At 42.1% G+C, this 17356-nt stretch overlaps 1 protein-coding gene across 1 annotated transcript; it reads right to left on the bottom strand.

Annotated features, from left to right (window-relative positions):
* Positions 1 to 2789: 2789 nt before the first annotated feature.
* Positions 2790 to 16417, bottom strand: LOC139202916 (protein-glutamine gamma-glutamyltransferase K-like). Its single transcript, XM_070832517.1, has 14 exons — positions 16356 to 16417; positions 11180 to 11469; positions 10880 to 11071; positions 7542 to 7793; positions 6419 to 6537; positions 6206 to 6313; positions 5268 to 5445; positions 4994 to 5132; positions 4708 to 4900; positions 4289 to 4442; positions 3884 to 4168; positions 3338 to 3498; positions 3101 to 3237; positions 2790 to 2998 (listed from the first exon to the last, which is right to left on the bottom strand). The coding sequence occupies exons 2-14, from the start codon at positions 11466 to 11468 to the stop codon at positions 2839 to 2841; spliced, it is 2367 nt and encodes a 788-aa protein (XP_070688618.1). The 5' UTR covers position 11469; positions 16356 to 16417; the 3' UTR covers positions 2790 to 2838.
* Between the last annotated feature and the right edge of the window lie 939 nt (positions 16418 to 17356).

Genomic DNA, 17356 nt, shown 5'->3' with positions numbered 1-17356 from the left:
ATGTCGCCTCCCTGTCAGTTAGGAAAATGAGTGGCCTCAAGCCACATGACCATATACCCAACCCGTCTTTGTAGGTGCCCCATTGGCTGATATGTTCATGGGTGTAAGTGATTGGTTGTCTTTCAGGTGGTTTTACTTGCGGTGGTCCTGCTACCCCATATAAATGCTGTCTGTAATTTGTTTCATGAAGCCAAAACCTGTTGGTCTGACAATAAAGTTGTTCTATAGACTACAAGTATTGCTGGAGTATCAATCTCTAACACCCTGTTGTGAATACTACACACGCCAGCATACAAACAGAACTAGAGTGGCTGCAGATGATGTGAACGCCTTTAAAGAGTTGGGTGATTGGGTGGAGTGGAACTAAACAGGTTTTTACCATCTGTTTGACATTATAATGTGCTTGTGAAAACTGGGATGTTTCCCACTGCAGAGTAGGAAAAACAAACTGTCAAAAAAAATGTCAAATTATTTTGCCTTGGTTCATCGCCGCGTGTGCAGCCAGAATTTGCAACAGCTTCTGCATTGCATTATACGTAGGAGGAAAGTAGCTTAATAAGATTATAAAAAAAATGGCAGAGGGAGCTGGATGCTCCATGGAGGTATTTTGATCTGTCAGTCACCTGTCAGTGGCAGCAAACTTGTCAGGAAACATGCCCACAACTAGCTTGTGGCACAATACCATCGTCCCATTATGGATGGTGGCAGGAAAGCCGCAGCCCCCTCCCACTCTGTAACACTAGGCTAATTTGTTTCAGGCTATTTTGCGTCCTTGCTAGTGAAGAATTGTATAGCATTTGCCATAATGTTATTATTAGGCGTTGTATGCTGTGTTTCATCTGTATGATGAAACTGCACAGCATCTCTGTAGCCCTGTCATCACGTAAGCTCCACAAGCAAGAAAACAAATGCAGTTGTTTTAGAGGGAAATCTCCAACGTCGTGGCTGCAGCGCGAGATTCCTTGTGGAAACCCTCCGCTACCTGTCGCCAAATGTACCTCAATCATAGAGGTCAACCAAGCTGCCATTAACATTAACATTTACAGCATCCAAAACAAAACAGGTCAATGTGACAGCTACTATGACAGCTTTGAGGTCAGCTAAATGACCTTTGTGCTAATATTAGCCACTTAATACAAAAGCTAACTTGTTATAAATACTTATACTAGGCTTGACATGTATGAATACCCCACTAATAAACTGCTGTACTTAATCAACTCTGGGAAATGTTGAGTTTAGGCAAGGTGAGTCCAGGCTGGATTATTATTATTGTTATTATCATCATCATCATCATCATCATTATTATTGTTATTATTATTATTATCACTGGTATTGCTTATCAGTATTTCTTTTTGTTTACTGGACTTTGTAAGATACAAACGTTCAGCTAATAGACATTCTGTGTAGCCAAACTGACAATTGCAGATCAGTAAAAAAAAAAATCAAACAATCAGATGAATCACAATGAGACAAACAGACAAGACAAAAGATGAAAATATGAGAATCTAAATATAGTAGAGAAGGACATAGATAGGAGATAGGAGTGTGTATTTTATTTGGGAGCTACAGAAAACAGCTCCTCACTCATTTGTGTAAGGGTTAATGTATGCATGTACAGACTGAATTCAAGCAGAAAATTATTAAGGCCTATTGGGAAGGACCTGGACAATCTTGCCTTATGTATGTGAAACTTACCACCTGTAAGGATAAGGTTTGTCATGTGAACCAGAGGTCTATAATTACATTCAAATGTAGTAATAATGTCTTGTGGTCTAATCGTTATAGAAAGTCTGGTCTTGCTATAGACAAACCTCTACATCTCTCCAAAACACAGATGAGAGGCGGTGACAAAACAAATGAATAACTGTCTCTGACTCAGTGGGAGTCCAGGCTGAAGATTAGCTGTAAAGTGGCGCTAAACAAGCTGAATAAAAAGCCAACAGAAGCAGAGAGAAGGCCCAGTGTCACCACTAACGTATCATTCTGCTACCAGTGGCGCAGCTTCAGCTCCGTCCTCCATCCTCTCAGCAGACCAGGCGTTTCTCTGTGCTCGGTATCCTGACTTGTTTCCTGTTACACAGCTGAACGCTGTTATTTTAGGTCCTCCAACATGGCGGCGTGACCCTGTTACTATGGGCAACCCTCTTGACTCCATGGCAACCAAACATTCCAGGACACAGGGCGTCAACTCAGAAACTGTAATGTGAAATCAATGAATCACCAGAGTCCAGTTTATTTTAGCAATTACTTTTGTTTTAATAGTATATGGGGCACGCCATGGGAACATTGGCGGCAGTATTTAGGCATTTAAATAAGATAATTCTTCAGCACAGGTAGACAAAATAAATATATTTATAAATACAAAATGTGATCTCAATGCAAAGCTTATCTCAACAAAAGTACACTTCATTCATTTAAGCTGCCACGCTGTCCAACTTCTGCCAATACTCTGTCACAGAAACCACTCACATACCATATTATGTGGCAGAGCCTTGTCTCAAGGTCTTCCTCATTTAAATATGTTTGGCATTAGCTAACACTGCTTTTCATGCAATATAAAATGTTCTATTCTGTGGAGAAATCCCACCAACACCACATTTTCCTTTGTGTTTGATGTTTCATAATTAGGGGTCTCTTTGTGGTCATTGGCCATTTTGAAATAAAGCAGCACTGTAGTGTCATACTTGTTTGAATTTCAATACGAGTTTTCGGTACAAATTATACTGAAAAAAGAAATATATATATATATCTATATATATATATGTATATATTCATACACTGTGGAGGAAATGACTATTGGTGAATATTGCATGTCTAAGCGCCTCTCTATCTGAATCACTATAGAGCTGCGTTACTTTTTTCCTTCACAGTGATGTCGGTCACACCATGAACCTGTGTGAGCTGCTTGCAGTCCAGTGATGCCAGTAATTTCCTCGGTCCGGGCAGGGTTGGGACAAAGTGCTCAGTCAGAGACACGGAGGCGCGGCTGCCAATATCTCTGAGGGTAGGACAGGAAATGACAGCGGCAGTCACAAAAGAGAAAGATAGACAGGGGAGTTTAAAATACGTAGCACAATATAAAGTATTTTTTCCTCCTCACCCATAATTAATCTTTTGAGCGGTTAGAAGGCCCAGTCCCTCCACGTGGAATATCACCGCTTTCAGCACCTGTGGTAGTGGGTTGGTGAATGAAATCTCTACTGCCATCTTCTCCCCAACCACGGCCTCCCCGATCGGCTGTGTGAGAGAAGCACAAAGCGAGAAAACAACATCAGATCTGAAATGATATTTCAATCCTCTCACCAGTAATATTATCCTGATGAATTGTTTGGCTTACCTTTATGAAGAGGTCTGGGGTCCTGAGTCGGAAACTGAACTGAGTGGCCAGGACCTGCTGTGTTTCTTTGACCCTGCCTGACAGAGTCAGCATCAGGGCGGCCTGGTCTATCAGTTGGTCCTTGTAGTCCTCGTACTCCAGGGTCCACTCTATAATCTTTACTGCAGACACAAGGTGTAGGCAAATAATTTTAAAAGTGTATTTTCACCTTTGTTACCAAATACCACTCTTGTATCTGTAGATGTAAAAGCCACCACCTGCAGCCAGTTAGCGTAGCTTAGCATGAAGACAGAAAACAGAAGGAAGCAGGAGGCCCGGTTCTGTTCAAAGGTTACAAAGTCAGCCTGTGTGCACCTCTAAGCCTTATTTCTAATTCTCAGCAAGAAAAGGAATTCTCCAAAACATTGAATGCTTCCTTTAATCAGGATGAAAAAGCATTGGTCCACAGATCACAGATATTTGCAGTTCTCTTAGATTGTGAGAAAAACCTTTTCATGCTGTTAAAGGAATAAAACTCCTCTGTTGAGACTAAGACGCTGCACTCACCCTCATTGGGCAGCATGTCCACGTCCGTCTTGTCGTTTCTGACTGTGGCTTTGTGGACACCGGTGTAGTACATGACCGCCACCTGGCTGTGCAGGACGATGTTGCGCTGCTCTGAGCTGCTGTTTCGCAACGTGATGGTCAGCTCTGCGTCTCGGCCCATTTTTGGACCTTCACCATCCATGGTCACCTCTATAGAGACGTCCTCTGCTGTGGGAGAGGAAAAGGCCTCTGCTTTGGAGCCATAGCTACATGCTGTTTCCACAGCGATGCGTTCCTCCTCTGTGCCTGAGAATGACCATAAATGTTGACTTAATTCATTGAGCAATACATTAGAAATGCATTGGTCAGCCCGTTTCGTTGAGGTTTTGCATCCAATGAGTGTGTATGTATTTTATTTGATGATACCTTCGGGGTGTTTGTAAAGATATGTGATATCATGGCGTTCATCAGAGCCAACAGCCTTTGTGCTGATGAAGTGACCCACAGTCTTTTTCTCACTGTAGATTTGAGTGAAGGTCCCATCTACCTTCCTCTGCCAGTAGACTTTATCACTGTTCACCTGAAAGTGCACAGAGGGGAAGAAACAGAGGGAGGAAGTTAGAAAGTAAGTCCTGAGCAGATGGGAAACGTCATGCATCTTTGGACATACGCCATATGGCTCATTATCAGTGCTCTGTCAACTCAAAACAACAACTAAAAGATCAGTTGTTCACTCATGCAGTTCACAAGTGTGAGAAAGAACTGTAATTAAGAGGGTTTTTTTCTCTTGTATCAATTTTGACCATCCTTTTCAGTGCTCTTTAAAAATAAGTTATTCCACAAACCTCAGCAAACACAAACGGAGAGTCATGTTTGAGGTAGACCTGACCGCTGCGCACAGCAGCAAGAGAAGCAGGGCCACAGCGGAAAGTGCCCTGACTGGTCTCCTGAGGCGTAGCGTCGACAGCTTGCCAGCCTCCGTTGCCTGGAGGCAAGTCTGGGCGAGCCATCCAGCAGTCGTTCCACACGTGGAAATTCCTTCAGGGAGAGACTCGAAGGTCAGGCTTAATAAACCAGAGACTGCTACAAGCCATGATGAGGCACCACTGCTGAGACGGTAACAGGACTTACCAGATAGAGTCGGCATTGAGGTGATCTATAGGCTCCAGGTTCTCATCCAGGTACACGTCTGTTGTCAAGGAGACGTCTGTGTCATGAGCTGAGCTGAAGTTGGTCACAGTTCGACTGGGGATGCCTAAACACCGTAAAACTGAAAGGAAGACAGAGCGATAAGGCATCGGTGGTCAGCGTGGCATTTACACATAGTCACACATCTATACAGGACAGGCTGGCTTCATCTAAACACACAGCATAAGAAAAAAAAACACACAAACAGTCAGCTAACCTGTGGTGACTATGCCAGCAAAGATCCAGCACTGGCCATACTTAACAGAGGCGCCGCTGTTTTTATGGTATTCCTTCAGGATTTCCACACTTCCACTCCAAACTGTTGGACTAGTTCCATTTGAATAGTTTCCTGACCAGTTTCCCTCCAGGACGCCACCGTCATCAACGGAGTTAATCTGGATTAATGAAGAAAGCGGTCTTTTTTAAACAGATGTGTACCTCTGACTTTGGAGGCCTAAACCCTTTCCCCCCCCAAAAAACAGAAACCCTTTTACGTTTTACAAATCTGTTCAACAGTGTCTGCTAACAGCCTGTAACAAGATCAGCACAAAGTTTAAATAGTTCTCAGCTAAAACTGGACGACAACAAAATGTATTTTACTCTCAATTACATTTAACTGAGCAAATGAATGAAAATATTGTATGTATTTTCAAGTGAATAGTTATAACAAGACAAGGAGTCTAGAGTCAACAGCTCTATGGTGCAAAACCCTGCATTAGGACGTTAGGACGGCACAGGGGGCTGCATTGGTGGGGGTGTGTTGTGCTGGTGGGACAAGTAAATACAATCCAGGAAGTAGTAGGAAGAAGAGAAAATATATCAGGAATATGGCATCCACGTACTAAATGTCATGGTAATCCAATAAAATCCAATTGATTACACTCAAAAACAGAAAAAGCAACTTCATGGTGGCGCTAGAGGAAAGTCTGGAGTGCAATCAGCAGAGTCAGTGGGCTTTACTCTCTGGGGACCATGAATGTCTGTACAGAATTTCATGGCCATCCAGCTGGTAGTTGTTGAGTTCGTGGTAGGTCTGCCAAGATTTAATATGGTACTGAGGTACTGAAAACATCCTTCTATTGTTATGGTCACTGCCAGCAAATTACGAAGAGAAAAATGAGGGTCGGTAGATCAGGTGTAGAAAAGCAGTCTCACCATGGCTGAGATGACTCGTACCACATTAACCGGGTCTCCCCAGCCAGACGGAGGAGTTCCACTCTTCTCCAGGATAAAGAGGCACGCAGCAAGAATCCCATCATCTAACTGAAACCACAACAGAGAAAGCGCAGGGAGGGTGGGACAGTCAGTCACTTTCCACTGGTCAGCCAGTTGGCAAACAGCAGACACTGAAAGATCTGACAACCTCACCTGTCCATAGTTCCACGTCCGCACTCCAATCTGATTCTGTGTGCCGTAGTAGATCCGTCCGACATCGTTCAGGACATACTCCTGCCGCTCATCTTCAGAATCCATGAACACTGTGTCATCTGACAGAGAACAACCAACATCTTTACAGTAGGAAATACATTTCAAATTTTTTTTATGTTTTTACCTTAATTAACCCTTGTATGGTGTTCGGGTTTGTGGGACCCGCTTTCATCTGTTTTCATGTTCTTCATCAGAAGAAAAATTCATTCAAGATTCATTATTTTTTCAAACTCAGACCCATCAATATGAGCCAAGGCCAATGAGTCTGAGTTTGAAAAAATAATTAATCATATCATTTTCCTCCTGAAAGTCAAATATAGGCTCATTTTATAGGATCCTTTTGTCAGTTACAAATATTATATGTGCAGTACAGTATGTCCACAATTGCACTGTACTGAAACCAACACAGTTACAGGACACTTGATGATACAAAAGCCTGCAGTAAGTAACAATTTGGTTAGTTTTGGGTTTTTTTTGGTCTGTTTGAGATAGACTTGCAGTCTGTCATGATTTCAGTTTGAATTGTTTAAGCACGTCTCAGCTTCATTGATGGTTTTTCAGAAATGATAGTGAGCACTGTTGTACCTTGTCGAGATGAAAAGCTCCTAAGATTGATGAGGGACTCGTCTGCGATGCATGGTATAAAAGTGGCACTATCACTTAATGCTCCTTTTGTGGGGTACTTTTTTTTTTCTTCAAATAAATAGTTTCATATTTTTGGAAATTGCACCTATTTGTTTTCTCAAGGAGAGTGAGAAAGTTGATACCTCTCTCATATTTGTCTGCTAAATATAATGCTGCTTAGCATAAAGGAACAAAAACCGCCATACTGCATGTCTAAAGCTCACTAATCTACATTTTCCATCTCTTTCTTTTTTTTCATACTAAACCCAACCTCACCTCTAAAAAAAAATGTGTGCTTCATCAAATATGCATTCACTACGGTGCCAAATGATGCTATACAGTGTTTCTGTTATCCCCTTGTGGTATATGAACCAGAGACATCAACCTAAGTGTCACAGTGTGTCAATCACTATTTATCTTTTTGTATCCTCGGCCTTACCTTCACACCAAGGATTGAACAGCATGTAGATGTCATTAGTGGGATCGTGTTTAGAAATGGCCAGGCCATTTGCACAGTTCGTCTCCACTGTGAGTTGATATCGGCCAATCAACGCCGTGGGCGGAGAATTCACTGACAGCTTTATTCTTTTATCATCCTGCTTCACGACAGCAGCTTCCCAACGGTCGTCCTCCAAGTCCTCCACCAAAGGGATGATGACATGCGTTCCCTTTGACACTGTTGGCAGTGGCCCTGAGAAGGCGAGAGAGGCGTAAAGGAGTATGGCATGTGAAACCTGTTGCTGACTGTTGCTCAGGCCATGCCCGAGCAGAAGCAAAGCAGCACACACTGTCTTTTTTCACAAGTCATCCATCCATCAAATTGAGCCACACCTGGATTCCTACTTTGTGGGGTATGTTTGAACAAATAGAAACCAAATAGAAAGAATACAGAATGAATGAGGTGTGTCTGTGTGCGCACACACACACACACACACACACACACACACACAAGCATGTCACAACAGCATCAGATGTCAGTGTAGCTTTACTATAAGGGTACAGTTACTGCCTGCCTGTCTGTATATGAATAGTTCTGAGCATCCTGGGCATAAAAAGAGCAAAATCCTCAATGGGGGCGGACATAAGTCAGTGTATGATAAAAAAACATCACACACAGCTGTTGGAAGACACTCCATGTGCAGCCATGTGACAGAGCTTTCCCCTTAAAGCTGATGTGGAAAACTACAACCCTCCCTGGTTTTTATCCTCTGCCCTCTGTGGCTGTGACCTTGTCTTTGTTTGTTGTGTTTGCAATTGCCTTAGCGGAGTCGAGTCACTATGCTGTAATTTCACCATGGGCAGGTGGACTGTTGGTGGTGTGTGACAGCAGAAACCTGAACCTGCCTTTGAGGAAATAAGCGAAATGAAAAAAACAACCATTGAGAAATGAAACGCACGAGCCACCGACCAAAAAAACCTGAAATGTACTGAGCACATTCATCCTCTCCAGAGGATGAACCACGAGGCTGCGTTCAGATCGATTTGAGTCATGTGGGGATAATTTCATCATTTGAATGGAACCTTGGACTGTTGACGCAGCCTTCGGCAAAACTTCAGCTTAACTTTTGCCGCAACAAGCCACTGTGTTAGCCAGTCAAATACAGGCAAGTGCACATTCGTCGTGGACTACTTGTACTTGTATTTATGACTGTTGCATTTCTACTCTTCACCTCATGATTGTCGTGACAAAAGATAAAACAGTTGCTGCCATGATAGAGTTAGATAGGACGAAAATCCTGTCTGTGAGTCTTACAAACCATAGTGCCGTGTTTTGGCGCCCGGTAAGCCTTAAAAGTCATTCATCTGTTGACTGGACTGCCTGGATCATATTTGTTATATCACTGCCACCTGTGCTGTTTTAACATACATCTGTTTTCTGACTGAATCCCTGGTAAAAGCAATAGTTCAACAAATAAGCTTTCTCCCTTTCTTGCACAAGTTGAATGGTAGAGAGCAAGTTCAATGCCACTCTCGTATCTTGTCAAAATATGTCTTTTGGTCACAAAGCTTTTCTATTACACAACCCTAAAACCAAAATAGCAACTTTGCACACAACATGTCTGATAATCTAAGCGGCAGATTGTCATTGTCATTACATTCATGTTCCCAGGGGAGATTAATCCTATTGTTTCTCCTCACATCAGGGCCTTCCATCCAAATCTAACATTTTCAGCTCTGCAACAGGTAAGACTGTAAGAATGACAAAATTATTGGTGTGCAGTTCAATCTCCTGCACATTTTCAATCTGTGAGGTGTTATGAAAATTGCGTCCTCTCTGAGCCCTTAGCGGGGCTTCAGATTTTGAAACATATCGCAAACCACAAACCACCACATTCATCTGTCACTGGCTTCTCACTTCAGTTTTTATAAACAACAGTCTGTGTTACTTTAGATTGGGCCCTGATTAGCTTCATGCTGCGGTGCTTGTGTCTCAGAGTCCAGTGTTTGGACTGAGTACAGGGTACTGTGGATAGATAACAGTTTGAGCTTGAGATATCATCAGAAGAATTGTGCTTTTCTTTTGAACTGTTTATTTGAAATGGAAAAACCACCATTTGGTCAAAATACTAAAATCTGGCATCATCTCCAGCTGCTATTGTCCTCCTGCCTGTTGGTGGTGGCCAAATGGTTTTTTAAATGACTGGATGATTGTTCATGATCGCTGCTGTTATTTTTATTCCTTAATTAACATTGCCTTTGATTTACATGTAATCTCACATTACTGACTTGGAACTACACTTTTCTCATAAGAAAACAATATAGAGTATGATATGAAAACATATCACTTTAATTGTAAAATAGCAGCCATTCATTAAATGCTTAGATGATGTTTGCTGAATATTAAGCTGTGAACATGGGGCAAAAATGTTCACTCCTAATATGGAAGCACAGTGTCTCTGTAAAAGAGACATTGTAATTATTCTCTCAAGCTTCACTTGTTATCACACACAGCTATAATTGTAGGATCTATATTGGTCTGCCTGCCTGGACCTCTCCGCTGAACAGAACTCAAGGCGATGAGAGAGCGAGCAGAGACAGAAAGGAACTGTGGGTAAACAGGTGGCGGGCTGAGGCTGAGACAGTTGGTAGTGGCAGCACGGATTCTTGAGCCATCAGTCGACTGGATTTTTAGTTAGAGCAGGACCAAGAACTCGGCATCTGTAAAACGCTCTCCCTGTAGCATAGCAACCACAACAGTTACCATAGCGATAGTAACCAAAAATCTCCCGCCCTCCCTATCCATCTCTTTCTCTCTCTCTCTCTCTCTCTCTCTCTCCCCCTCCATATAGATCTATAAATCTATCTCCCACACAAATGCAACAAAATGAAATACACTCCGCACTCACATGCAGCTAAATTAACAGACATGAACATATAAGTGGAACTTCTTGCTGGTGCATCCTGTTTCCTCCTGCAGCCCTCAACCCACCCCGTTTCCCCGTGACCGCACTGTAAGAAGGAACTCTTAATTATCATTTGCTGCTCTGCACAGGGTTTCATCATGGGTCAGGAAAGCATGTGAGTGTTCTTTGGTGGGTCAGGCTGGATTGTGTACATCCAGTTTCACACTTGACTTCTTAAGATTAGAGGTCAGTCATGTGGGAAATTCATATACACTAAATTAGTATTCATACACATAGCTGCTGCCTTTTGGAATTTTTGTAATTTGTAATGAAAGTAACTAGTGTCTATTTAACACTTTAACACAAATGAGGTGAACTGTAGAGGTTAGATTTCTGATCAGCAAGCACTCCACTGTCCAGGGCTGTGACAAACCTGTTTTAAGTTCGAGGTGAAGTTTGTCAGTGTCGGAATGAAAAGGTCGGGACAGGGTGATCCACATCTGGAAAGTCTGTCCTCTGCGAATAATAAAGTCATCGCTTTGGTAGAGATTTGTGTGGTGCTCTGTGCGATTCACCCCTGATCTGCTTTTCATCAGGTCTATTGATCGCACCTTCAGGAGGAGCTCTGCAACAACAACAAAACAAATGTATGAGAGCGAAGTCTGTCATGTTGATTTACCTTTGCTTTGTTTAATAAAAGAGACAATTGTGAGTTCTCCAAGATGCCATTTACCATCAAGCTCGCTGTCACCAGTCACAGGCTTCTCGCCATTTATCCCGTCCCCCTTATCCTGCTCTTCAATTGCTGTGACCAACGTGTCTGTGATGTCATCGTCATTTGGCTTGGGGCAGCAGCACGGGCACACCTTACGCAGCCACCGCCGACATGCATTTTCCCTCTCAGCGTTGCTCTCTTCTGGCTCTTCCTTGTCTGCCTCTGCGTTGTCCCCAAATCCCAGAGTGACCGACGGAAAACGACCCACGGCAGATCTATCTCTGATTGAAAGCGTCTCCACAGGCATCCTGGGAAAATGGAAAACACAATTGAGGAAATGAAATGCACTGGTTTCCCAAAAGACAGCACCACTTTTATGCATGCAGCTCCAGAGCATGCCAGTCTTTGTGACACATTCTTTAATAGGAGTTAACACCCCCAGTCCACACACTTCAGACTGCTGCATACATTTTCCTTTATAAGGTGCCAAAACACGTCTGATGGCTTAGAAGCTGCCTTGCTATTAATCACTTACAGTAAACTAATCTTAAAGTGAATCCATTGCCCAATTACTTTAGAAGAGGAGGAAATAGGCTTTTCATACACAGCTCAGCTGGCTCACTCACTTTTAATCCTATTTATCAACACACTGTCCTGGTGTGGGCTGACAGCCCTATTACTGATGGCCCCTACACAATAACCTGTTTTAATTAGTCTGAGATTGAGAGCGAAACATTTCTGGTTTGAGTCTTTAATGTGTTGGCAAATATTCAGTTATATCTGTCACTTGGAATCAGAGTGAATGAATATCACATAAGTCCGACCATCAAATAAGATCCCTGTGTGCGACCGTTAGATTGACAGAGAAATGATTAAGATAGGGATTTATTACAGTCGTTTCCAACCTTTGTCTGCATTGTGTGAGCAGGCTCCCAGTCAGGGCCTACTGGGACAGAGCCATCGTCAATGTTCTTAATGCCATACCTGTGCGTTTCCTACTGTGTCAAAATGTCTGTTGTGAACAAGGCCAATCGAACTGTCACTGTTTAAGCTGCTTGGGTCAAGGTTGCCTTTGCATAACACTTGGAGACAGGCTGGACATTTCAACCATTTATTACTTTTAGCCAATTTAGTCGTTTATCTATTACCTTTAATCATCTGTTCCAACCAACTGCATTTCGCTATTTTAACTTCATGACATTAAGCTCATTATTTAAACCATTGTAGCTATTTTAACCATTCACCCATAACATCAACTGTTCTTTAAACATTGGGCCTACTTTAGCTAAACTCTTTTATCCATTTATCCTACATGTTTACTGTTGTCAGCTTCATTACTTTTAGCAAAACAATTTTAACTACATATCATACGCTACATCAGGTTTCTATTTACTGGTTTACTGTTTAAATGTTACTAAATGTTAACGTTTGCTTATCTAACTTTTTCAGCCATTTATCCTTTACTGTAGCTAACTATCTAAGTGCTTAAACATTACTTTAGACGACTATTTAAATTGTAGCTATGCCTTTCCCTAGCTTTCAAAGACTCTTCATTGCAACGTGTGGTGTTCACAGGGGATACAGGTATTACTAGTGACTCAATATATGAAGGCATTTTTCAATCAAACCATAATTTCTGCATTTTTTTATAAACTAATCTGCTCTGCAGTCGCTCCCGGCACCCACTGGCACCTGCAGAAGTAATTACTATTATCTATGAAGTGACAGAGAAAAGCTCTTGCTGTGTAGAACACACAACACCAGGTGAGCTACTGGGGTGCACCATTGCTATGGGGTATTATTAGCGCCAAATACATTAACTGAAATTACTGTACAGATATCTTGATGATGTAACCCAGTTGATGTTTCCCTGCTCCAACACACCTCATTCAAAGAAATGGGTTGTTATCAGGCTTCTCCTGAGCTTGATGACAAGCTGATCGTGTCAATCAGGCGTGTCGGAGCAGGGATGCATCTAAAACATGCTTCCCTTGTAAATACTGATGTAACCTGTTACAAATTTCTGTTACAAATATCTTTCTAGCATTAAGAATAACACTGTTATAAATGCTGATTTGATCCATTAATGTTGCTGCTAAACAGAGAATAAATCATAGAGTCTTTAAAAGTTCATTTCAGTTCTTCACACACACACAGAGTTATCCCTCATGGCACGAAGCAGGGAAGCTGCTTTGATCTGTGATACCACCAGGACACATCTGGAGCTGATTCGCTGATGCTGAATTACAATCTGATTTATGAGACAGTGAAGGCATCCAGAAGGTTTTCTGGGGAAGTGAGCGCACGCTCTAATTCTCAACTCTGCTATGAAACAAATGCAATTCTTTGTATTTAGATCAAAACACACTTGCGGTGTCAACTCTTGGCAGCAAACATTAGAGTCAGCATTTCTTGGGTGAACCAGGAACCGTTGTTGTAGAAAAATCGCTATATGGAATAAAACCAAGCTCGGTGCAATGTGAAGCAAACTTGCAAGAGAGTCAAGTCACACACACTACAAGAGAGTGAAGGAGTTGACTGACACAAAGAGCTATCAGACAGAATATTATAGGCAATTGGGCGTATCATAAGCACAAATGGTTTTCTTCCTTATAAGGTAAAAATCTGAGTAAAACATAGCATTATAAATCACAGACACAAAGAGCGACAATAGCCAAGGTAACTACCTAATTTCTGGTCATCCTCCCCAACGCTAAAATCAAGGTGGTTTCCTGTTTTCTGATCAAATGCCCTCAAACTCAACTCCAGGTGTTGTCCTGTTTTCGCCATGTCCTTTTCTTAGGATCAGTTGCAGGGCAGATATATACATTTGGCATGTCTCAGTGTTGTTACACTTGGTCTTTCAGAGGTCATCAACAACTAATTGTCATTTCAGTATTTTTCCATCACACCGTCCATTGAAGAAAAAATGCATTCAAATTTTGCAGAGCTTGAGCAATGCAAGCGGCTTCATATCAAGTCCCTGTCATTTTCCCCCCCTGCTCCTTTTGCCTCTCCTTTGTTCACCTCATTCTGATTTGATATTTTTCTAGTAGCAATTCCACCTTACAAGAAACGCTCACAAGACTTTCACACACACACACACACACGCGCGCGCACACACACACACACACACACGCACACACACTTTACATTCCTTGGCAACAGTGACTGTTATTGTGGTAACCAAAGAGGCTCAGATGCAATGCAAAGCCTGATAATGTGTTCATTCCTTATTATTATGCCAATTAAGTGGAGACAGTCAGTACAATAAACCACAGACAGTAGTAAGTGAGGGAACACCTCATCCCAGCTCAGGATTATTCGTCATATTTACTGCTGAAAGGCATGACTAAAAGCAACACTACAAACCAGTGTGTCCACAATAACCCAATGAACATACTATACTGTATGTGCATTAGATGATAACTTCATGGTTTCTTTTTGGTAGTCAAGTAAGAATTAAAATGTTCTCTAGTTTATCAAATGTGAGGATCTGCAGCTTTTTTTCCCCTTATGTGAAAATAAAACTGATTATCTTTGAGTTTTATACTGTTGGTCAGACGAAACCAGCAAGTGTGCTGCATTTGTAGGACCAGATGATTAATTGATTAATTGATCATTTTCTTGTACATTTATAATGAAAATGCGATTGTTATTAGCACTAAACAGAAAGTACGCCTAAGGCTGATGACAATGGGATTCGTTTTGCAGGTATTTGGTCAGAAATTTAAATATTCACATAATTCAAATTTTGAGCTGATGATGGTGTACTAAATTTCATGCAAGCCATTTCAATAGCTGATGAGGCATCAAATAAAAAATGTCAGAGAAAAAGTCAATGGGCCAACAAAGACAGTATGAGTCAACCTCTGGGTACCACAAATGCCTGAATTTCATCTGCAATTCACCACAATAATTAGAGCAGGGAAGCCTCAGCAGGCTGTGAAAGTTTACTGCAGGTTGGGCCAACTGTTGAAAATGAATTCCAGCACAGCACCTGCCTCAGTGCCAAAAACAGGAGGACAGTAGAGGAGACAGTGCAGGGACTCATGCTCCTTATGCTGAGAGTGCAGTCTGCTTGAAGGCTACATCAGACCCAGAAAAGAGACCCACCAACGCAGACCGACAAAACACTTCTCTGCCACAACCAATAATCTGTAAAATGAAATATAAAATGTTAGCACTTCTTTGCACTGCGATGTGGAGGTAAAACCCTCTTCAGGCGTCTCAGCAGTGACAGAGAGACACTGTGACATGTTGAGGATGATAAGACGCCTGACAGCCTGAACCTGCCATTATCTGAGCTCCTCATCACTTCATCATCTGCTGCGTTACATCCTGAACACTCAGAGCAGACTTTCTCCGGCTCCCACTAGATCGCAGTGCGTGTCGTGTCTGTGTCCGACATGCTGTGTGCATGTGCAACTGAATCATACATGCAACCGGCCAAAAGCCAAATGAAGTGGGTCTGAGTTCGCTGCCTTGATCTCAGCAGCAGATATAACGTATGCCTTTCATCAAAGTGGGATATTTCCCTCCAGGAGGGTGGTGATCTAGTAAACATCGCCCAGCTACACTCATGACCCGCTGGCTCGAGGCCACTCATTTTGAACCTCAAAGAGGGACACAAAGGAACCTTGACTGATGTCGTCAAAATTCAAGCATTCACAGGGTTCATTTAATGGACAAACGCTGACTTTGTATTTGACCCTAAGCTGAATAATGCAAAAGTCTTCTCTCTCTCAGTTTATTATCATATTAGTTTGCTACACTGGTGGAAATATATTAGGTCCTTCTTTGAGGAAAAGACTCCCTGGGAATCTCTTCCAGTTAAACAATGAGATTTAAAACAGATAAATAACATACTTTATGGCTGTTTCATGCAGCTGTGAGCTGTGAAGGCAGATAATCCATTCAGGAAACAGATTGGCATTAAAAACAAAACCTAAAACTTAATCATGCAAGACGTGGAACTCTGCACAATCCTGAAACAACAGTAATTCAGCGATACAGCAAAAGTTTTGTTAGGAACCATCTCCTTTTCTTATAAATCAAGTGACGTACTTATCTGAGGGAATTCTGCTTCCCTCAAACTTAAGCAGGTATTGTCAGCAACATGAAGTGATAAATCAAAGGCCTAACTATCAGGCTGTACATAGAGCTGCATGTGAAACAGCTGATCCAGACTCACTCAGTTCAGCGGCAGAAGAAGTGTGACAATGCAGATTGGAGGAAGAAGTCTTCGGTTCACTGCGTCTTTTTGTATCTCACAGAATACACGTTCAGACCTCCTTTAAATACTTGTGAGCTCAGACAGCGAGGGCACGCCTTCTGCTGCACAGACAGCAGTCAGGTCAGATGTTTGAGCAAATGCAACAGTGGAAATCACTTAGGTGCCTTGGGCACTGAACAACCACTTTTCACAGTTTCAGAGTAAAATATGAAAGGCTTGAGGCTTGTGTCCTTGTCCATTCATTCATTCATTTATACATTAATTTAACTGTAGACTTTGACCCATTCTATTTAGAAAAAACATAGATCAGGGGAAGAAAAAAAAAAAGGGGGAGCCAGGAAGTAAATCAAATGAATCAACCAGCAGACATTTTGACTTGTCATAATAGGAAAAGCACAGGTGTTACTAACATTATAATAGTGACAGTGAGCCTGGAATACCTGGACCCTGGAACTGAGGCAGCTAAATGGAATTCAGCCATTGTCAGTCACACCTGCGCTTTCCCTATTGCTACACGTCAAAATGTCTTGTGTACATCCATCAGAATGACAGGCTGCTCATGCACTGTGTGGGAGGGTCCACGCCTTGATCAGAGGACGTTCTGGCTCTCTGTCAGGGAGCGGGTGCCCACCTCCTTCAGGGGAACGTCTAATGACAAAGGCTGGATGACTTAAGTTATCTAAACTGACTGGTTGAGTTGGTTTACACAGAGTTTCTCAACTGTGTGACAGGTCAGCTCTGAATAAGAACAGCCCAACTCTTTTGCATCAGTTGGAAGGATCCTGAAAAACTGCCAACTCCCAGTGGGACTATTATATACATAATGTTGTGATGCCATTAGAAACAGAAAAATCAATCAAGGCAAAGGCTTTGTCTCTGAACATTGGCCTGCATGTTGAGCAACAATTGACTCAAAACTAGTGCGTACCTATAAAATATTGCCAATATTTGACAGGAAA

This window comes from Pempheris klunzingeri, chromosome 6, assembly GCF_042242105.1.
Source record: "Pempheris klunzingeri isolate RE-2024b chromosome 6, fPemKlu1.hap1, whole genome shotgun sequence".
Lineage (NCBI taxonomy): Eukaryota > Metazoa > Chordata > Actinopteri > Acropomatiformes > Pempheridae > Pempheris > Pempheris klunzingeri.
This window is presented reverse-complemented; position numbering and strand designations above follow the sequence as displayed.